The sequence below is a fragment of the Sus scrofa genome, chromosome 1, assembly GCF_054392235.1.
Source record: "Sus scrofa isolate SSC_HxYL_T2T_F1_AM1 chromosome 1, Sscrofa_HxYL_maternal_Yorkshire_Landrace_v2.0, whole genome shotgun sequence".
NCBI lineage: Eukaryota > Metazoa > Chordata > Mammalia > Artiodactyla > Suidae > Sus > Sus scrofa.
Window position 1 is genome coordinate 6,975,583 of NC_139383.1, and position 23,707 is coordinate 6,999,289.

At 44.7% G+C, this 23,707-nt stretch overlaps 1 protein-coding gene across 1 annotated transcript in view; it reads right to left on the reverse strand.

The window, feature by feature from the left end:
• The window catches only part of MAP3K4 (mitogen-activated protein kinase kinase kinase 4), a 105,048-nt gene that overhangs the window by 55,741 nt on the left and 25,600 nt on the right, over positions 1 to 23,707 (reverse strand). The window contains exons 2-3 of the mRNA XM_021086224.2: positions 15,196 to 15,386; positions 3,603 to 4,966 (exon numbers count right to left, since the gene is read on the reverse strand). Coding sequence (XP_020941883.2) covers positions 3,603 to 4,966; positions 15,196 to 15,386 — 1,555 coding nt within the window. The remainder of the gene's footprint in view (positions 1 to 3,602; positions 4,967 to 15,195; positions 15,387 to 23,707) is intronic.

A 23,707-nucleotide genomic window follows, 5' to 3' on the forward strand; every position in this document is an offset into this window, starting at 1 on the left:
TAAGCGTAAAGTAAGGAACTAACAAGGCCACTTTATTTGGCTATTGTATCTAGTACATGCTAAGACTCAATGAATGGTAGCTGTTATTATATAAATATCCTAGTTTCTACATGTTTTACCAATTCTGAATATAAAAGGCAACCTCTTCAGGGTTTCTTGTGCTTAAAGGGGAAAAAATGGCATAATTATTATTAGATACAAAGACTAACAATATTTCACTGGCCACTACGCATACATAAGTATATGATCATTCCTAATTCAAAAGAAGGTAATTAATAAAGTAACCAAAAATCTTCCTAGAATTTGGAAGAATATGCAAGGTAATATGCAGCCAAAATCAGACAGCTAATGTTTTGCATATTATACTAAAATATAATTTTTCATTCTATCTCTTCTGAAAATATGTAAATTTCATAAGATAAAGCAAAAAGGAGAATAAAATAACCATATCACAATCTATGGCTCAAATATTTTATGAATATTTAACATTTTAAATGCATAAAACCCACAGAACTGTGTAACACAAAAAGTGAAGAGTGTGCAAATTTTGAAAAATCACCTAGGATACCAGAGAACTCCAGGACAGCACAGGCAGGCTGAGGTAAGTGAATCTTAACTCTATTACAAATGTAAGCTATGACCTTACTGGAGACAGTGAAGGGAAAAGGTGCTGGCCTAACTTTGGAAAACTGTGTTCTGACTATATACTTAGAATGAACCACTGTACTCCAGTTGGCGGATTTAGTCCTCACAGGGGTACTGGTTAGTGATTCTGAAACTATTCTACATGTCTACCAAGGCTGCACCAACATATAAATACACTGCAGTAGTAGAAGACAGGTTTCTCACTGCAAGAGAAGTTAGTTACAAGCAAGGGAGGAAGAGAAATAAGAGAAATTAAGTTACAAGCAAGAGAAATAAGTTACAAGCGAGGGAGGAAGGCTAGGACGCAACCTGTGTGGTGCTGGATTGCAGCCAGAGACTTTAGTATGTACAAGTTTATTTTTAACAGGTGGACAGGTAGACAGAGGACGGATACAGATGTAACCCATAGGTGCAGTAGCTGCTGGGAAAGACACCTAGAAACTACTGGACTGAGATGATTCCCACTGATTGCTAAGGAAAGTTAGGAAGCAGTATCTGATGGAGAAAGAGCAGGCACTGACACCAGACAACCTATCACAAAGGGACACGAGCACACACTGCTATCGAATGGCAATCGCACACATTCATTCCTAAGACTGGAGATCAGCGACACTTAGGAGGAATTTAGATTACAGCAAAGTGAGAGAAGGAAGCAGGAATAATGAGATCCTGGGATGCTCTAAAAATCCAGGAAATAAGAAAATCTGGAAATAAATGAGAAGGCCTGAAAAAGAACTAGAATCATCTCTGAGTCCCAAAACAAGGAGGGGAAAAAATGCCTTCTCATATTTTTGACTCTTAAATTATGTTGTCCTTGCTGCCAGGAATAAAACTGTAGCTGGCATTGTTAGTTCAGTTACTTAGATTTTTGTTAAGTTTTATTTGATGGCCCGTGGCTCTAACTTAAAGCAGTTTCTCTAGGTAATTATTTTCGAGATCAAAGCCACCACTTTACAAAGTGAATGCTGGAATCTAACCCATTTGTTAATGAGAGACTGCATGTGTTATTAGTAATATGTCCTGAGAAAATGAACTTATGGAAGCCAGAGAGCTAAACATTATCTAATTTTTAACAAACCATTAAGGCTATTTATTTACCATACTCAGTAAGACAAGCTACAAATAGTTTTTTTTTTTCCTATCACTAGTTGCATTTTTAAAATTTAAAGATCCTGAAATACAATAAGTTTCTAGAGAATTGTTTTATAAAGTGCGCTTATAAGCCAAGGGGAATTAAATATTAGCTAGGTTACTAGTAAACACAAGTTATAAGTAACTTAAGAAATAAAAACAGAAAGTCACAGATATGAAAAATCAAATATCAAGAGTGTATTTCGGGAGTTCCCGTCGTGGCGCAGTGGTTAACGAATCCGACTAGGAACCATGAGGTTGCGGGTTCGGTCCCTGCCCTTGCTCAGTGGGTTAACGATCCGGCGTTGCCGTGAGCTGTGGTGTAGGTTGCAGACGCGGCTCGGATCCCAAGTTGCTGTGGCTCTGGCGTAGGCCGGTGGCTACAGCTCCGATTCAACCCCTGGCCTGGGAACCTCCATATGCCGCGGGAGCGGCCCAAGAAATAGCAACAACAACAACAACAACAACAAAAAAGACAAAAAGACAAAATAAAATAAAATAAAAATAAAAGTCTTACAAATCCAGATTCCCTTCCAATGTTTCTCATCTGAAAGAACTCCTTCTCTTTTATCATCTCTGACCCCAAAGCGAGAGCCAGATCATATAATAAACTGGTTTACAAAAATTAAACAGCTATAAGAATCTAGACTCACAGCCTAACCCAGGTGATCAGGGATCTCAAAGATCTGGGTGCTTTTGCTTTTAGCCAGGTCAACATGCACCCTCCCCACAACTGGAAAACTGCTTATACTCTTTTACTCTCAAGAACAATATCCAACAATACAGCCTTTCTTAGTTTCGCAGCCCTTAAACGGTAAAGAATACCCGAGATACCAAGCTGTCAAAACCAAATAATGTGTACTACTTTCCTTTTTTTCTCTTTTAACGGCCGCACTTGCAACACGTGGAAGTTCCCAGGCTAGGATTCCAGCTCGAATCCGAGCTGCGGCAGCCGGCCTACCCACAGCAACGCCAGAACCAAGCTGCATCCGTGACCTACGCCACAGCTTGTGGCGGCACTGGATCCTTAACCCGCTGAGCAAGGCCAGGGATCAAACTGGCATCCTCATGGACACAAGTCATGTTCTTAACCTGCTGAGCCACAACAGGAACTTCGAATCTGCATTATTTTCAAACCACTTTCTCTAGTAAGCATATTCCTCTTGAAAAAAATCTTTGTGTATTGAAACACGTATCTGATAATAATAGATACTTCCCTTAAACCTCCATCACCTATGCTACACACTTTAACCTTAGCAAATAATGTATACTTTTTCCTTTTGATCATTCTTACCCTTCTCTGTAAGTCACATCTCTTTAAAAGCCAGAGACCAAAACAGAGAACGCTACTCAAAAGGAAGTATTGCAAAGAATAGAGAAAGGACTATACCCATGACCTTGGACGCCATAGTTTTTAAAAATATTTTAGCATCATGTTGACTTTTTCACTGACTCATATTCAGCTTGCGGTCACCCAAGATTGTGGCTTTCTTCCCCTGTTTATTTATAGCTAGCCTGTCTTTCTCCAGCCTATATTTAAATGGTTGGATTTTTTTCCTCCACACACTTAATTAACTAAGTTTCACTAAGTAGTCAGAGATCCATTTCCCCACTTATCACAATACTTGACAGCGATGTTTAAATCTGCAATTTACAGTAACTACCATTTATGCCTTAAAAATATCAAGACTATGAACACAGTATCGTAAATCAGCTAAAAAACCAAGACTAGGAAAGTACCTACACACACAACATATGCTGTAATTTACAAGTGACAGTGGAACTAAGGACAAGATCGTGCTATTTACTGCCTGCTGGAAACCTACCTCCACTGGACGGTCACCCTTTACCAGGGCTACACGCGCCCTTTGCAAGGAGCCATCCATCAGCTTGTGAAGTCTCAAAATTAACTTTCTTAACCCCATCTGCTTCAGTGCTTTGTCTACAAATGGTCTATAAATAGAGGTCAGACAATGTCTACTAAAGCCCGCATCTGTGCTGCAGTCCGCTGTCCCCCAGCCAACAGGATCGTCCTCAGATTCAAGCCTCTCAAGCTTCTTGGTTACGCGGTCCTGGGCCTGGAGGCTGAAAGTGTCGTCAGCGGGCTGCCTGCTCTCTGGTGCGCTTGGAGCAGAGATCTGCTCCTCTTCGCTCTCTTCCGTGCTGCTTTCCAGATCTTTGAATTCTCCTTCTGTGTCATCACCGTCGTCTTCAGGCTCGTTGCCTTTGGATGATCGAGGGGAAGGGATTTCAAACACTGGCCAGCCAATGTCTGATAAATTCTTGATGCCCAAAACAGTGCCCATAATCCTTAGTTTCTGATTTAAGTCTTTTGTGATGTTTAACCACAAACAGAGCGCCTGCACCCTGTCCTGGAAGTCTTTTGCAGCATACTTTTCATAGTCCTTTTGAAGCGCCTGCAGTGATGGATAAAGTGCCTCTATGTACTCCAGCAGCTCCATTATCCTTTTCACCTGCTCAAAGGACACCCTCTGGCGTTGCAGATGCTCATGATAGGTTGAGTAACCCACCATCTTTGTTCCGTGTGGGGCTTTGCACTGTCCTTCTCCTGAAGTACCATTAAAACTAGCTCCATTTCTAACAAAGGCAAAGCTCCCATAGTTAACTTTGAAAGTGAGGATTTCATTGATAATATCTGGGATGGCTTGTCGGGCTGTATATAAAAAGAGGTCCTGGTCGTTAATGGTCCGCCCTGCATGCCACGCTTGTAGTTCTAACCAGATCAGTTCATTAGACCGGTTAAACCAGAAAGCAGACGTATTTTCCTGTCCTCTTTGCTCCCTGTCCTTCTTCTTTGAGACTGAGGTAAGCTTTAGCAGAAGCCGCAAAGTTTCAAAGAACTTCAAGCGATCTGCGGGACAGTCAGTCCGAGAAGTCTGGCGGGCGGTCCTGGGTATGGGCAGGGGCACGGACACCGGAAGCTTAGCGTTGCTGCAGCCGAGACTGAGGTAAGGCTTATTGAGATCCACATCTGGAATTGATTTTTTGGGCAGAGACCCACCCACTGAGTCCAACATGAAGGAGCACTGCACGTTTTTCTTATGATCGCGCTCGGTGGTCCTGAGCGCGGCTCGGAGCTTTTTCTCCTGCTTGTAGCTGTATTCCTCCGCATTCTCCACAGTCCTTCCAGTGTCTTTATGTGGAGGCTGGTTCGGGGCATTCATTTTTTCTGTTTAAAAAAAAAAAAATAAGCAGCACGTTACATTCCTCTCAAGTCCAAAGCTACTCTGAACATCTTCACGAAGACCGCTGTCCACACGTACTTATATTTTCAGGCTATTACTGAAGGAGATAATCATGCCATGTGCTGTGACGTCAAAGAATACACATACACGCATCTACCATTTGCATACGGAACACTTCTCTCTCGGTTTTCACAAAGGCTTTACCCGATTTCCCTGTTACCCGGTACCTGCTGCATTCTCTCCTATTCTCCGCTACGGGCCTACAGCAGGCGGCTTCGCTTTACCTCGTGAACACAAAGCGCATTCCCCAGCTGGTCACATCTGCTCAAGACTAGACTCGAGAAGGGAGAAACAGCACGGCCCAGCTACCAGAAGCCTGACTTAGGAAAACACCTCTCATTCCTCCCTTTGCCATCCACTTTTCTGGGTCACTTCTCTCATTCATAAAATCTAAGGCACCTTAAGCTCATTCTCATACAACAGTGAAAGACAGATGATAAGCAAAAATGTTTACCTTAATCTAGTCCATTCCCTGATTTCCTCTTTGCCACAAACAAGTGAACAATAACAGTTTAAATTTAATCTTGAGACGACTGAAGCCATACAGACTAATTGAGCATAACTTGCCTCGTCTATTACATTAGCACATAAAATTCAGGATTAATGCAAGGAAATGAAACATCCCACGCGTCCTTCAAGCAGCTGTAAGAGGTTTTAGGAGGCTGCGTCCCAAGCTTTGAAATGAACTCACACACGTACTTTCTTCCTCTTTGGCATTTCGGACGCTGTCAACCACTTACTGACCTTGCTGAGGCCCCTTCCTCTCTGCTGCTGGCAGTCTGGGTTCTCTCCTCATCCACTTCCTGTGGCTCCTTTTCAATTCCCTCCTGGGCACTCAGATCTCTCCTGTCCCATCTGCCCCCTCCTCTCCCGGCTGATCCCTTCCCTTCCACTCACAGACGGGTGACGCCCAAGCCTCGAGCGCCCGCCCTCCCATCTCCCCTCCACACTCAGGTACACTTTGTTCCCCTGAACCCAGGACATGCATTTGGGGTTCTGTTTTGGCCACGCCCAGCACACGTGGAAGTTCCTGGACCAGGGGCTAGACCCGCACCACCGCAGTGACCAAAGCGCTGCAGGGAGAATGCCGGATCCTTAACCCACTGTGCCCCAAGAGAGCGCCCCCATTCTGTATTTTAACACCTGAAATCAGAATGGTTTATAGTTAATGGTAATACAAACAAGCTTTAAGAACACATTCACTTATGTATTCCATGTATGTTTTCCTTTACATATACGCATGAGTCACAAATGATGTTGAAAAATCTGTCTAAATACCAAATCTAAGAGTTCTTTAAATAAACAAAAACTAAAAATTCTAAGTGTAAAAACACACTGTGCCATCATTTATAAGTCTTTTTCTTCACTATATAATATCACAGTCTGCCTTCGGATTTGATGAAATAGGGTTTAACTTCTACGGGTCTGTGCTCTGTGCTGTTTTGTTGAACTGCGTTCTTTACGCCTTTATTAACCCGGCACATACACACCTTTCATTTCCACTTAGTAAAGCAATGGCTCCTTGAAAGCAAATCTAACAAGTGCTTCCAAATTTAACTCTATTTTATTTTTCAGGATATCAAATCAGGATATACTTTCTTACCAGGAAACACGAAATGATACAAACATGGCATCACGATCTAAGACTAGAGGTAAAGATAATGAGTTTAGTTTTTAACACAGTGCATTTGAGGTGCCCCTGGGACATTCATGTGGCAATGTCTATAAGTAACTAACTTACTTATATGTCTGTAAGTAACTAACTGTGTCTTGAGCTCAGGAGAGAAATCCAGAGACACCAATTTGGAAATTACTAGCATACAGAGATGTTAATTAATAGCAGGAGAGTAAATAAGAATATACAAGAAAAGTGTGCAGAAGAGAGGCAGGATGGACCTTGTATTAACTAAAGTGTGCGTCCATAAGTGGTTCAGAGTCAAAGAAATCAAAAACTTACATAACAAAAAACAATTTTCTTAGCTTGGGGTTTCGGATCCTAAGAAGACTTTACAAAACGAGTGTAGGATAGCATGATTGATAGGAACATCTGCATATATTTTATAACTTGCAAGTAATAGTGAACAGTGAACACGTATCACTGTGCTTATATAAATTATAAATGTTCTTCTAATCCATGATCTAAAGGTCCTTAGGGAAACAAAAGGTTAACTGAGAGGCGCTAGGATGACCTGAATAACCCAGCCTGGGCTAGGAACTTTAAGTTCAAATCTATGCTAAATTTACCACAGGGCTAATAGTCAAAGCATGAAAATATTAAGAGATGAAGCTTCTCAGCCTTGATCTTTATTTCAACAATTAAAAGGACTTAAGGGGAAAATGCCGCAATATCATTTTCTCTATAAACAAAATCAAATTTCAGCAAGCCTAGAAACCTAATTTTTGTAGAATATATACAAATTTTGTTAAGCCCATCTTATAGCATAAAAATGGTATATTACACAATTTTTTTAAAATCTGTATTTACAAAAAACGATGGTTCAGTATTTGGATCTACAATGTGTGTAAAGGAAACCAAACTGGGGGGGGGGGGGAGAAATACAGGCAAAGAAGCTACTTTTTTTTCAAAACAAAATACCATACTGGCTTTGGAAAAATATACAATGGAAACTGATACATCATTAATATGACATAATTTGACTTAAAATGACATAAATTAAACTTAAAAATTGACTTAAGCCCCAGTCTTGCTACTGGGCAAAAAAAGAAAACACCAATCTATCTGTCTCATCAGAAGCTGAATTTTTCAAATAATCTACTTGTGACGGGGACGGAAATACAAGAGTGTTCGCTAACCATCAGTGACCAGGCAGCCTCTACAAGGATCCTAGGGACTGCCAGTTAAGGGACATCTGAGATGCAGGAAGGCATCGGAGGAAAATACAGGGTAATTTCCCCAAGTACTTTATACAGCTCTGACCTGAGCAAGAAACTTCTCAGAATACTCAGAAGCCCATGCCCATGGACAGGTTTGCTTGCTGAGTTGTCTGTTAACACCAAATCCCTCTGCAATTAATAAGAGCCTGTCAAACCATGTCCACAAAATCTGAAGGAACTTAGAGGTCTTCTAATTCAAGGCTCTCAAATTTCGGTAAATAGTAACAATCACTCAGGTTCTTGGTAAAATGCAGATTCCTGGGCCCACTCTCAGCGTCTCTGAGTCAACCTAAATAGAATGACACCGCATTGTGGTAAACACTGTTTTATTCAATCCCCCCGTTTCCGAGCGAAGGGCTTTACAGAATCTGTCACGGTCTTCGTAACCGTATGACGAAGCCTACCACGGAACACGGACGGTCAGATGGATGGTAAACAGACAGGGATCCTGACCCACGCTGGTGCCATCACGCCGCCTGAACACCTGCCAAAGGTGCTCACAGGGCAGGACCGGCCGGCCAAGGAGAGGCTGAGCTACTGAGGGCAGCAAAGACAGACTGTTACACTGGGCTAAGTCATCTGCACAGGCTTGAAATACGACCCAGTACCTGACTGAGGTCCTGGAGGAATGGATTCAGCTTAAACAAGGGGAGCAAGGAAGGCAAGAGAATATTTTAAGCCAGAGAAGAAAAGAAAAGACGCAAAGGCAGAAAAGAAGAAAGCCTGGCTGAAGAATGGGTCTACGTGTATATAGAGCGCCTAGGATATAAACCGAAAGTCAGGCTGAGGCTGGATTAAAGAGCTGAAATCAGATTTAAACCCGCGCTGGTTCACCATGAACATTTCTCTAACTACATAGCCTGAGTCTGACTTCTAACCATTTTACCAGATCAAGTTTACAGCAGTAGGATATTTTTTCAAAGAAAAATTAAAAACTTGTTAATCTCACTGTAATTATCAGCAAAAAACCACACACGTTTATACAAGACACACCTTGAGATATCTGCTGATCACAGGGAGATGAATGTGTGTGCGTACACGTGTATATACGTGCAAATTCCGACAGAACTCTCTCTGTAACCTGGCTATTCCTGCAGTATCACAATACTGCTGCAAAATGGGGCTGATAAAGATCGCAGGGAAGATTCACCCTGACAAGGGCTTTAGCTTGGGTGTCTTAGTTCCTACTGAACCTTCGTAAACTATGAGACGAACTGGATTTACTTCCTTTTGCTACATTAAGAAGAACAAACATTTAAGGATTTCTTAAACCAGACTTTAGAAGAAAAAGCTATACGTGGTTAATTATTGTCCGAAACTTACCAAAATCTTAATTGCTATAATTTAGTAGTTATTTACCATTATCCAAAAGTACGATCTTAAATAATACCACAGCTAAATTCTGTAACTCGTCAAAGTACGACATCGAGCCTGGTCAGTGAACTAATTCAAGAGCTGAACTTGTAGGTTACATCTGTCAGGATGTCACAGAGCCGGTATTTTTTAGGTAATAAGGAGCTAACCATTTTTACCTGGATAGCATAATGTTGCTATATATTTATCACAGCTTCGAAAAGCAGAAGGTACTATTTTGAACACAAAAATACCTTTAAACATTCCCAGAGAAACAAAATCAAGAAACAGTTTTTCCAATGAATTTTATTCTATTTATAGTTGTACAATCAACATCACAACCTAATTTTAAAACATTTCCACCCCAAACACACACATCTAACTGGCAATCATTTTAAAGCCCATCAATACAGAGAAATAATCCACTGTGGGCTGTGGGGACCCCACCTTGGCCCCTCATCCCCAGGCGCCTCTCCTACGGTGGGTCATCACTGTTTCCAACTTCCCTGTGTTGGGGCTGCTCACCTGTCCCCTCAGGACGGAAATCGCCAACAGTGAGCGGCAATCTCTTTGCAGAACTTCGGTGTCTACTTGCGAGAACTTCTCTAAGGCTCCTACGAGTGCGTTCGCCTGGGTCCAGGTGGTAACCAACCTCCATCTGTATTAACAAGTTACTTTCCGCAGGGACTGTGGCCGTGTACACGCCCTCCAGCCCCGTGTGAAAGCTGCCATCTCCTCAGACTTTTGCAGCTATTTGCTTTTGTTCATTGGGGTGAAGTAAGTATTAGGAAGAAAACCACAAGCCCCCAATGATGTCACTGGCATGCTGAAAGCTCCTGATGGCAAATCTAGATTTTACACATTATCTAACTGCAGTTCCCATTTCTCCCAGAAATGTAACCTTAATTGAACAGTTCCAGAATTTTCTGGTCAATACCAATAAAGTAGTCTGTCAAATAGGCGCTCTCCAATCCCCCGGAGCAAGAGGTAATCTGCATGATAAACCCCCTGCCATCCCACCCCCACAGAAGAAGAGGCGTGGTCTAAAAACCATCCCTTCTTTCCTTCTGCTAACAGCTCCCTCACTTTGCCCTTTTTCCTTAATCGCTTCCATTTCGCACAGCCTCTCCGAGCAGCTTCCATTCCTAGAAGGAATGCTGGCCAATTCATGAATCAAGCCAATTAAATCATCAAATTTACTTGGCTGAATTTTTTTTTTTTTTTTTTTTTTTTGCTTTTTGTCTTTTCGTCTTTTCTGCAGCCGCACCCACACCCACAGCATATGGGGGTTCCCAGGCTCGGGGTCGAATCAGAGCTGTAGCTGCCGGCCTACACCACAGTCACAGCAACGAGGGATCCGAGCTGCGTCTGCGACCTACACCACAGCTCACGGCAACACCAGATCCCTAACCCACTAAGCAAGACCAGGGATTGAACCCACAACCTCATGGTTCCTAGCCGGATTCGTTAACCATTGAGCCACGAAGGGAACTCCTGAATTTTGTTTTTTAACATAAGAAATGTATGTGGGTTTTGTCCAGGTTCCTGGCACAGAGCTCTTAAAACCCTTCGAATTCCTAACACAAGCGTCTTTTATTTATTAGGAGCCCCTTTAAATCACACCTAAATTCATTCTAATGAGGCAACTTGGAGTGGAGCGAGTCTCAGGAGGAGGTTTGGTCACAGAAGGATCCAAAGATTAGAGTCAGGACATTCAGCTCCACCCACCCACCAACCTGACTTCCAGAAAGAGATGGGCTGTGGGGGGAGGGGTTGGAGATTATCTCTGTAAAAACTCTGGACAGAGCTCTATGAGCCTCCAGGCTGGTGAGCAGGTTGAGGTGCTGGGAGGATGTTACCCTGGAGAGGGCACAGAAGCTCCCTGTCACCCCCCACACCTTGCCTGATGCAGCTCTTCCTTTTGGTGGTTCCTGAACCTCTATAATAAACTAATAAAAGCAAAGTGTGTTCCTGAGTTCTGTGAGCAGTTCTCTCACAAGAGCCAACAATTTATAGCCAGCTGTTCAGAAGGGTGACCGGTAATGAATTTCCAATTACAAAAAATAAGTCTATATTCACAGTAGTTGTTTATTCTCAGCCCACGGTAATAAGAATATTTAAAGAATCATTTCCATATAATCAGCTCATGCCAATGGCTAATCACTCAAGAAAACCGTGCTGATGGTCACTCCTGCCTCCTTGCAACACAAAGTGCCCTCGGCTACCCCGTGTGTCCTTCTCCCCCTGGGGACGCCTCCATCTAATAGGAAGAGGAGCTGGACAATGCCATGACACTGGGACTCTGCAGATTCCCGAGGGCCCTGTGTAGCCGAAAGAATGCAACAGAAGGGATGCTATGGGGACTTCCCGGGCTAATCGTAAGAAGCCTTACAAATTCCGCCTTGATCTCGAAACACACGCTCTTCTTCTGAGAGGAAGACTAGCTGCCATTTAGTAGTCCAGTTACCTGGGGATCAGGATGCTGTGAAGAAGCCCAGCATAGCCATGTGGAAGGCCACACGGAACCAAAACCATGCCAGACAGCTCTTCGCTCAGGGGCCAGAGTCAGGGAGGGAGCCACCCAGGACACTGACGACCAGCAGGCACCAGACACAGGGGCCCAGGCAAGGTATGACAACACCTCCAGCCAACTGAGCCATTTCAGCAAAGGCTCCAGACATCCTGGGCAGAGACAAACCGTGCTCTGCCTGAACGCCTGACCCACAAACCTGTGAGCACAATAAAATGGAGCTCTTTCATAAGGCGACTGAGTTTGGAGCCATTTGTTACACAGCAATAGATAAGCAGGAAAATGCAAATATAATTGGTGACACTGATTAAAAAGATGAGTTCAGAGTTCCCGTCATGGCTCAGTGGTTAGCGAACCCAGCTAGCATCCATGAGGACACAGGTTCAATCCCTGGCCTTGCTCAGTGAGTTAAAGATTCAGCATTGCCGTGAGCTGTGGTGTAGGTCGCAGACGTGGCTTGGATCCCGCGTTGCTGTGGCTGTGGTGTAGGCTGGTGGCTGTAGCTCCGATTAGACCCCTGGCCTGGGAACCTCCATGTGCCACAGAAGCGGCCCTAGAAAAGGCAAAAAGACAAAAAAAAAAAAAAAAAAAAAAAAGATGAGTCCAACTCTGACAGCAGTTCTCGAGTGAAGAGTGACTCGGGGAGCCTTCACTTGCTGCAGTGAGAAAGAAAGAATGCCCCACTTCATGTTTCCTTAGGCAACTTTTAAAATAAATCTGACCCATCTAATGAATTCTAAGATGCTCCTGAAAACATTGAGAGACCCACATACATTATGCACCACAGACTCCTTTGAAATACTGGTCTCCCCGACTCAGCCTTCAGGTCACAGCACAAATGTCACTCCCCAAGCCCTCTGGTGGGCACCGCAGCGGCCTCCAGGCTCTACAGCTGTTTCTCTGCGTGACTCCTTCCAGAGATGAGCCACATGCCACGCAGTCGCCCGAGGGGCCGTCCACGTAAAGGAGGAGCCAGGCACTGTGCCCAGGTAAGTGCAGGACAACCGCCAGCCACTCCCGGGCAAAGGCGGCGATGCGCCATCAACACGGAGAGCACAGGCTCGTCTCCGACAGAGGAAGACAGTGAATGACACAAGGAGCCGGTTATAAAATAGTAAAGATTGTACAGTATGTATACGACAACACAGATGCACACAAGCAGAGACCACAGGCAAAGGAGCGGAAAGGCGTTATTTCTACCTACGGGGTTTATAGGTATGTTTATTTTTTTTTTTTTGGTCAGTACTTTCTAAATTCCCTTCAACAAACATATGGAAGAAAGTCGGTTATCAAGAACTCTGGTGTCCCGGGCCTGCTATCAGAGAGCGACAAGTCAGAAGGCTCACGAGCCTTTGCTTCTTCACCTGAAAAACGACCCTAATTCGAGCGGTCTGAGATCTGTTCCAGAGTTAAATTCTACAACTTTACCAAATGAACCCCGAAAGCGGGTGTTCCCCTCCTTCTGTCTCTGCCCCGGCCCAGCAGGACAGCAGGAGCTCAAGCATCCAGCGACTGGTTTTCTGATGGTCACCTCAGGTACTGCCTGCACATGAGCTCCGCCCCTGCCACCTGCTCCAGGAAAAAAGTCCAGATGGAGGACCAGGAGAACCAGTTCTGGGAAGAGTCCTGCCACTGCATCAAGCCTTCTGGCCTTAAGAAGTTGCTTTAAAACCCCGGGCCTCACTGTCTCAATCTATGAAATGGGGCGGGGGGGGGGGTGTCCTGTGTTCTCGACCCCTGCTCTGAACAGTATGAAGCAGCAGGAAGAGAAAGCAGGTGAGCTACTGGCATAGCTGCTTCACCACCATGAAGCAGGTGGCTATGGACTACCCTCCATTCGGCAGATGCAGCTTCACTGACACTATTTCATATACGGGACTTCAGGAGGCATGTGAGAAATGTCTTTGAGAAAATGGGTACGGAGTTCCCGTCATGGCTCAGTGGTTAGCGAACCCAGCTAGCATCCATAAGGACACAGGTTCAATCCCTGGCCTCGCTCAGTGAGTTAAAGATCCAGCGTTGCTGTGGCTGTGGTGTAGGCCGCTGGCTTCAGCTCCAGTTGGACCCCTAGCCTGGGAAACCCCATGTGCTACAGCTGTGGCCCCGAAAAGACCAAAAAAAAAAAAAAAAAGCGTGCACAAGAGAGAGAGAAAATGGGTAAAGATAATACTCCCTAATAGAAAACTGCTACTTTCCAAAAGGGGTAAACAGAGCCCGCAGGTTAACAACCTACTAAGAATAAAGTTTTAGAAGAAAATTAAAACGTCATCTCCCCCGTGGGAAAGAAGACTCTACTGCTCAGGAGTCCCTCCGTGGATCAGATGTCAGGCGAGCAAGCACAAAAAAGTCCATTTCCCGCCTCCTCCTTCCCTTCTGAGGGCTCTGACAGGGACACGGAACAAACAGCCGATAGGAGATGGATGTGCAGAAGCAACTGCGGGCCAGGGAACCCGGCCAACCAGAGGGGGAGCAGGGGCTCCAGAGAGGCCGCCGCGCCGGAGGCCAGCGACGAGGGGCAGTTTCTCAGGGGAGATGCAGGACGAAAGCCCTGCCCCTACGGTAACAGGGAGAGGAACTCCAGCAAGCCCTGAGATCAGGGTTAGGAGAAGCGGTTGGCGGAAATCAGCAGAGAGTCTGAAACCATCAGGCCTCGGGGACCGGAGGCTCTGTGCCAGAAGGCAGGCGACGAAGCAGCAGGTCAGGTCAGGTCGGCGTGACTGCGTTCATCTTCCTCGGAAGAGAAGAGCTGAGACGCGCGAGGAGGAGAGTTGGAAGGACGACACAGACCCACCCTCGGCTTCCCGGAGAGGAGCCGAGCGCTTGGCCTTTGGGATTCCAGGTTCCGTCCGCGGTTAGAAGGTGGGACAGCGCCCAGGCACTGAGCTTGGTGACAGTGGGGCCCTGCCCACTGAGGGTGGCACCACGGTCTCCACGGATCTCAGGCCGCCCAGGGAATCCTGGGCAGGAATCCCCAGGCCCAGCCTCTCCCAAACTGCCAAATACATCACGTCTGGAAGACACAATCCAGAAGTTTCAGCCAAAGAGACTCAAATAAAAGAGGGCCTAGAGGAGCACCTGGCTCATCCCCGCGCGGCTGCTTCCGAGTCCTAAAGGCACGCCGATGCCTCTCACGCCGACTCTGACAATCACTCGGGACAAACCTTTCCACCTCCGCAGGATCACTGTCTCTTAATTAAAAAACGTTTGCTAACGGTAATAATTCAAGAATTTAAATGCGGCATAAAATCCGATTTGTAAAAAGGAGCCACTGGCCTTCCTGTGGAAAGCCCCTCCCAGTGGTCACATGCTCCGTGCAGACCGTGTGCCAACCGGGCCACGTGCGCTCGTGTGCCCCCTGCCAAGTCCGAGACTCACCTTTGAGGCCAGCTCGACCGGCGGGCCTCCCCAGGCTGTTCCTCTGGAGCTTGGCTGACATGCGCTTCATCTGGCGGGGCGTGCTGGGCGGGGAGGAGCCGTAGAAGGGCTCCGGGTTGGTCTCATCTGCGAAGTCCTCGGGATCAGACTCCGAAGTCTCTCGAGCAGCATCTCCCAACGCGCGCTCTTGCCTACGGAAGCCAAGAAGCGGAGAACCATTCAGGAGCACGCAAGGTGGATTCAAACTGGAGCGACCTCGAGTGTCTCTGAACAACTCGCCGTGGCTGTGTCCCCTCCTCAGCCCTGGAGTCCTTCTCCTCTGTTTCACCTGCGGAAACTCACGAGGAGACCTCCTCTCACCCAAACCCGCTCTCTCAACCAACACCACGGACGCGGAGCACCACGGGGAGAAGCGAGCCCGGTTTCTGCTGTTTAGAGAGGTCTTGCTGACATAAATGAAGTTAAAACAAACACAGATCAAGGGGAAAAGAGCAAAGGACCAGAAGATGCAAACCAGTCAGAGCTAAGCATCCTTGGACTCCCTGTGGCCAAGGGGGTTAAGGATCCCGCGCTGTCACTGCAGTGGCTCGGGCTGCTGCTGCGGTGTGGGTTTGACCCCTGGCCTGGGATCTCCCACATGCCGTGGGTGCAGCCAAAAAAGGAGAAAAAGAGCTAAGTGTCACCTGTGTGCTGGTCGGTGACAAGCTCAACTGCGGAGGAGGGAGGTTCTGCCCTGACTTCAGAGCCCAGCTCCTCTCGGTTTGTAAAGCACCCAGAGAACAGAAAGCAGGACCTGAGCGGCTGCGGCAAGGGCCCCGTGCTGCTGATGAACACCAGGGGGCAGTGCTCAGGCGGGCTGCAGGTAGGACGGGTGCTGTGGCAGAGGAAAAGGGGTGAGTTTCTTGTCTCCAAAGTGCAATTCCTCACTGACCTGGCCCTCTGGAAACGCTCCTTCCCAAATCTCTGATAATATTCCTATTTTGATAAAGTTTCATTTTTTGCAAAGCTAACCAAATTTAATGATACAAACTGAGAACAAACACAATTCCAAACAAACTAGATGGAATCAATGATGAAGTTTCTCTCAAACAGGCACCCTTACAGTCTAGCCCATCCTGAATATTCTTTATAAACTATATTTCATCTTTTACAAATATAACTCCAAACTAGATCCAAAATCAACCACTTTTCTCTCCGGCAATTTATACATCCTGTTACAAAATCAAAGCCATTTTGAAATCATGAGGGAAGATGAAATCCGTGATACCGCTATTGCTGAAATGGACTGACAAAAATTCGGAGAATACGCTATCTTTCAAAAACTAAAGATGCTGTGGCATTATTCAAATTCACAGTACCGAACTCTTTAAACAATTCCTGCAACAGGTCAAAATCTGGTGTTTTAACCAGCAGGACTACTCTAGATACTGTGAGCATACATGCCCCTCACACATACAGAAAAATCAAGAGAAAGAGCCCAGGGATGACTCAAGCGGAAGCCGCAGAGATGAAAAACATACCTGAAGTGAAGAAAACTCGGGAAGGGAATAAAGCAGATTAGACACAACAGAAGAAAAGATCGGTGAACTTGAGGAGGTAGCAACAGAAACTACCCAAAGTTCATCAGAGAGAAAAAGAGAAAGGAAAAGCACCAGCCATCTGTGGGTCAGCGTCGGGCAGTGTGATACATGTGTTCCCTCCTGGAGTCCAAAATCAGAAAAGGGAAGAACGGGAAAAAAAAAAAAAAAATCTCTCAGAGTTCCCGTCGTGGCGCAATGGTTAACAAATCCGACTAGGAACCATGAGGTTGCGGGTTCAGTCCCTGCCCTTGCTCAGTGGGTTAACGATCGGGCGTTGCCGTGAGCTGTGGTATAGGTTGCAGATGTGGCTCGGATCCTGCGTTGCTGTGGCTCTGGCGTAGGCTGGCAGCTGCAGCTCCGATTTGACCCCTAGCCTGGGAACCTCCATATGCCGCGGAAGCGGCCCAAAGAAATAGCAAAAAGACAAAAAATAAATAAATAAATAAATAAATAATAAGGTAGATAGCTGAGGACTCCCATCCTCAGCATCTCATAAAGAAGCTAAAAAAAAAAAAAAAAAAAAAAAAAAAAAATCTCTCAAGAAGTAAGTCCTGAAAACTTTCCAGATTTGAAGAAAACCAGAAGCAGAAAAGATTTGAAAAGCTCAGCAAACGCCAAAGAGAACAACTAAGAAAACTCCCACTCTGGTTATGCATATCATAACCAAATTGCTAAAAACCAGTGATGAAGAGAAAAATCTTAAAAGCAGCCAGAGAAAAACAACCTAGTTTGGAAGCTTTGGTTAAGAAACTTTACATAATGAGGGTGAGAAGGGAATGAGAGCAAAAGTTAATTCCTTTTTTTTTTTTTTCTTTTTAAAAAAACACTAGACACAAAATCTAGGAAAATAAATACGAGTGGTAAGTTCAAAAGAACTTGCATCATTTCAATTAACTAACCAAAAGCACCCAAAACCTCATGTTGTATTAGCTCATGTGAATGAGCTCATGTGGTCAGCTGACTGGGTCAGAACGTTGCCATGGATACCAATTATTTTGGATGAGGAAAGCAGTACAAGATCTACATCAGCTGCCCTGAAACACTGGCTGTACTCGTTTAAAAACCTACGAATGTGAGATGTCTTTCTGGTACTAAATCTCTGACAGTCACATAAAACAATGCTGCATTCTTCAAGCTAAAACTCTGCTGAAGTACCATGCACTTGACACAGACCCGGATCTAAGAGAAGTATGTCTTGAATGCAACCCAAGGTGGTCTGGTATCGTTTTCAAATAAAATATGGGGAAGACCAAAACTCAAGTAACTTGGGGTTAAATAGTTCTGCTCTGACATAGTAGGTAAACCACACGGTGCCTGAAATAGCTCATCTATAAAGTGATGAAGTTGGATTAGATGAACTCAAAAACATCTGTGGTTTTGCAGAAGCCCTTTAAAAAAAAATTAACTTCATTAAAAGTTCTTTAGCAAAGTCCTTAGTCCTTAAACAGAAAATTAACTTCCTTAAAAGTGCTCCAGCCAAGTCCTCAGACATAATGTATATCATTCGAGGCGAGCACAGGGCTCACCTGGGTGAAATTCTCTCCCCCCTTCCCCTCCCCACTGACTATTCTCCAGTAAGTGAGCATTTAAGGGCGACTTCTGTGGGAAAGGCAGCGGGTAGGCAGAGGGCCTGGATGGTCTCGGTTTCTTCTTTAAAGAACTTGTACAGTTTGCTTGGCCTGCAGCGTAAAATAAAAGGAGCTGAGTTTCAGGCGGCACGGTCAGTTTGTACTGCAAGCACTGATGAACAGCTATAGCTAATCTTCAGCATCCGCCTGTAGTTAAACCGCCAGGTGAGCTGTTATCAACTCTCAAGTTTATCCAACATTCCCGCTATGTAACTCTTGCATCGATTCAGAGCACAGAGTCTTTGCAAACCTAGCAAGTCTTCGTTATATTTTAGTACAGACACTCAGACTTTAACTAAAATTCACGTTGTAGGAGTGTCCGTCGTGGCGCAGTGGTTAACAAATTTGACTAGGAACCATGAGGTTGTGGGTTCCATCCCTGGCCTTGCTCAGTGGGTTAAGGATCCGGCGTTGCTCTGAGCTGTGGTGTAGGTCACAGACACAGCTAGGATCCCACATTGCTGTGGCTCTGGCAATAGGCCAGCAGCTACAGCTCCGATTCAACCCCTAGCCTGGGAACCTCCATATGCTGCGGGAGGGGTCCTAGAAAAGGCAAAAAGACAAAAGATAAAATAAAATTCATGTTGTAAACAAAAGTAAGTATTTTAAAACAAATTTCCTATGGAAATGAACAAGAAACTATCCCCTGAACGAGACCTAAAGCTCTATGAGGGCAGGCACCTCATCTCTATTCTTTAGCCCAGTTTCTCTAGTGTCTAGAACAGTGCCTGGTACAGATTACGTGCCCAACAACTCTCTGCTGCATAAATGATTTGCGAGGTAATAATTTTACCTCTGATACTTTAGACTTCAATCATCATCTAAATTTATTTAAATATCACATTTAATCATTTGAAAATATACATTTTTAAAGCCTACAAGAATTAAAAATTGTTGAATTCTTACATTAATGTTGTTTAAGTGATACTGTAACCCCAGGTACCAAGATGATCCACTGACCAAAACAACAGAAATGAGTATAAAGAATCAGAATAACCTGGGCTGAAATCCTGACATCCGCACATTCATGAGTAAGAATGCAAGCTTTAATCACATGTTACATTCCCGGGAGTTCCCGCTATGGCTCAGTGGTAACAAACCCTACAAGTATCCATGAGGACGGGGGTTCGATCCCTGGCCTCAAGCTCAGTGGGTTAAGGATCTGGCGTTGCCATGAGCTATGATGTAGGTCGTAACACGGCTCAGATTCCACGTTGCTGTAGCTGTGGTGTAGGACAGGGGAGGTAACTCCAATTAAACCCCTAGCCCGGGAACTTCCATATGCTGCAGGTGCAGCCCTAAAAAGCAAAAAAAAAAAAAAAAAAAATTATGTCGCTTACAAACACCCTCATTTATTGGAAGGCTTCTTATCCAGTATCACTGAGACTTGCGGTCAGCCAATAAATTTTTTAAACATGTATTAAAGGTATTAAAAATGAGACACGCTAGAGTTCCCACTGTGGCTCAGTGGGTTAAGAATCCAACTGCAGCAGCTCAGGTTGCTGCAGGGGCAGGGGTTCGATCCCTTGCCTATTGCAGTGGGTTAAAGGTGCTGCGTTGTTGCAGCTACAGCTCGGATTCAATCCATATGCCACTGAAGCAGCCATTAAAAAAAAAAAAAAAAAAAAAAGCGAGACATGCAAACAAAAATTTGAAACATCTGTGGTGGCCATTACTTTGTGGCCTTACATGAACTTGGCCTTCCAGTATCCACATCCCTGTATAATCACCTCCTCTGAATGTGGGGTGACCCTGTGACCTGTTTCAACCAAGAGAATATAACAAAAGTGACTCTGGGCCAGTTCCGGGCCTAGACGTTAAGAAGGCCACCTAGCACTCCAGCGGAAGGTAGCCACCATGTGAGAAATGCAACTACCCCAAGACTGCTGTGGCCCTCGAAGCCTAAGCAGCCAGGTGGAGAGGCTGCACGAAGGAGACCTCACCAGTGCCAAGTCCTGCCAAGCTCCCGTCCCCGCGGACGGCCAGTGCCAACTTGCCAGCCTGGGAGGGAGGCTATTTTGGAACTTCCAGCTGTCCCTGAGCCCAAGCCAACACCATGAGAAATAGAAGACCCACTCAATACCATAACAGACAATAAATGGTTTTTATTTTAAGCCATTAAGCTTTGGTATGGTTTTTTAAATTATAATAGATAACTGACAAACACACCAAACTTAAACTTTAAGCCCAGGAACAGGTGTGAATCCTTACTCCACTGATGAGGCCACAGCCGCGTCTTTTATTGTGGGTCCCTGAGAGAAGTCACGAGTCAGCTTTGCCACATGTACCACAACCAAAGTGTAGCATCTGCCATCTCCACTCTCTCTTTAAAGAGAAATGGAACATGAATTTAAATATTTTTGTGGGGTAATTTTTCTGGATGCCCATGATTTTTCTTCTTAAGCTTCAACAGTTCTCTCCTACCCTGAATTTGCTGGCTATTTTCTTGTTGTGATCTTGAGACTTTTCAAAGAAGCATTCCAAATTAGTTTATACAGAAACTACAATTCTCTTTTGCATTCACATCTCAAATTAGTTTATACAGAAACTACAATACTCTTTTGCATTCGCATCTCACACATCTGTATAATAGTTTACTAAATTATGCAATTACAGTTAAAATGTATAAAGACCTAAAAAGATTTAGGAACAAAACCAGAAACTCCTGATAAGTATACAGTTCAGCTGGTGGGAACAGAAAATCACAGACGTCCCAGAGAGTAGCCTATTAGTCACAAGCATTCAAGATGCTGTGAGCATCAGCTGACATGTTTTACAGCAGAGGCGCGTAGGGCTCTGCAGGGGAAAGGGTTAGCTAGATGAGGACATAAGGCCTGCCTGGCTTAGATCCTCTAGAAGTCTTTGATTTCACTCACAGATTGATACAAGGTATCCTCTATCAGTCTTGAGGTAAGTACAACAAAAGAAAACACAGGAAAGAAAACATACACACACATATATATATGTATGAAGAAAAATTACCCCATATGGATAAACTTTACTCATCACTGGAAATAAAATTATAAGCTGTTTAAACAAATATTTTCAGATGAAGGTTTTCAGAAAATAAACTCATAAAATCATATAAATATAGTTTTCCATTTATGAAACTAATTTTTATTTATTTTTTCTCTCTAGGGCCACACCTGCAGCACAGGGAAGCTCCCAGGCTAGGGGTCAAATCAGAGCTACAGCTGCCGGCCTACACCACAGCCACAGCGCCAGATTCGAGCCTCATCCGCAACATACACCACAGCTCAAGGGAACGCTGGATCCTTAACCCACTGATCGAGGCCAGGGATCAAACCCACATCCTCATGGATACTAGTCGAGTTCCTCCACCCTGAGCCACAACAGGAAACTCCCCCACGTCATTCTTAGAAATCAACTTAAGACCATTTTCTGTAGGAAACAGATGAGCCGTCTGAATCTCCTTAACTCAAGTTATCGCTCTTCTAATTTAAAAACTTTAAGTGGTTAACTATAAATATGTCCTATAACCACACATTACATTCAAAAGATGAACTCCATCTGTAGATGGGATCAATGGAGGAAATACAAGCATATGAGACACTCTCCCAGGGTTTTCAGCGAAGAAAAACAGAGAAGTGGGAAAGGCAGTTAGGACAACTTGGACATGAAATCTCTCACCCCTGCTTTGACATTAGCACAGAAAGAGTTCTTCTGTCTTGGTTAGCAATACCATGCTCCAGCAAAAGAACCAGGACCTCCCGGAGAAAGGGCTGACTCCAGGACTGGGGAAAGGAAGATATGATACAAGTCTGGAGCATCTTCTACCTTAGCAAAGGAGAAAGTGTTCAAACACCAGAAAAACCAACGGAAGCAGTTAAAAGAACAACTGAAAGAGCTCCCACTGGCCAAAACTGGAACAACCTGAGCACCAACATGAATGACCAACTGCTGGATTATAGCCAGGAATCCATGAGTCCTTACTGATAGAAATAATTACTATGTAAATAGAAGAATAAACAAATCCGTGCAGGAAAAAAGCCACATATTTTCTGCAGCCAAGTGCTCAAGCTTAACAGCATGGGGCCTAAGTCATGACGAGAGCAGGTGCTCCGACGGGGTGAGAATAGCACCTCCCCTCTGTGGCCCTCCTCCCCAAACCCAGAACGCCCATCAAACCGGGGTTAAAAACACCAAACTCAGTCCAAGGAACAGTGTAAAGACCCGACTCCTCGCAACGGTTCAAGTCGCATCACAATCACAGTGTGAGAAATGACACAGCCGAGAGATGGCGAAGGAGACACGGTAACTAAATACAAGGTGGTGTCCTGGATGGGATCTGGGCAGGAAAGGAGTAGCAGACAGAAAGAATGAAATCAGAACAGAGTTTAGCAAATAACACCGTGCCACTGGCTCATTAATTGTGACAAATGTCCACGACCTGACAACCGGAGAAACTGGGCACGGGATGCGTGGAAATTCTCTGCACTCTCTGCAACTGTCTCTAAATCTAAACTATTCTAAAATTAAAAATTTAAAAATTAATTTAAGGACATTATATGGAACAGTTTCACGACAATGCTGAAGAAATCGGCTGTTCGTGTATAGGTATAAAAGACTCAGAGCCAGGACTAAATGAAAAATAACATTAATTATAAAAGTAAGCCATTCGGAATCAATATAACCAGTGACTGCGGTGGTAAAAAAAATTTTTTTAATTGGTAGGTGAGGAAGTGCCATTTAAAACAGTGACTTCCAAAACTGGACTATGCATCAGATTTCTACTTTTAATTTACACAAGCTATACAATTTGTTACACAGTAATAAACAATTTTCATTTTAGCAAGGTAACTGCTACCTAACATACTGAATACCAACCATCTGCCGGGTACTATCCCCTAAATAAATAGCCCGCATAATCTCATTTAATCCTTGACAAGAGTTTCATGGCACCATTTGAGGAATGGACACTTTGCCCAGAGGCCCATTCCTGTTGAGTATGAGAATCATCAGACCTCACAACCAAATACCTCTCGCATACCCGGCACTCGATTAGGACCCCACAAACGCTGTGCCAGCTACTCTCCCCAAGAGCCCTGCAAACACCATCACAATCCTAATGTTGCAGAATAAGAACAACAGTTGCAAAGGCAGCTTGTCTGCTCACTGAAGAGTTTCTGGGCAGAACTGCAGCTCTGCTCCAGTCCCAGGACTCTCCGAGCCGCGTGCCGGTCTCACTCCCAGGTCACTGGATGCCCACCCTGGCAGGAGCAGGGCATTACTTCCCCTGCAGAATGAGGCCCCTCTCGGCTGGAGAAAAAGCCTGGGGACAGT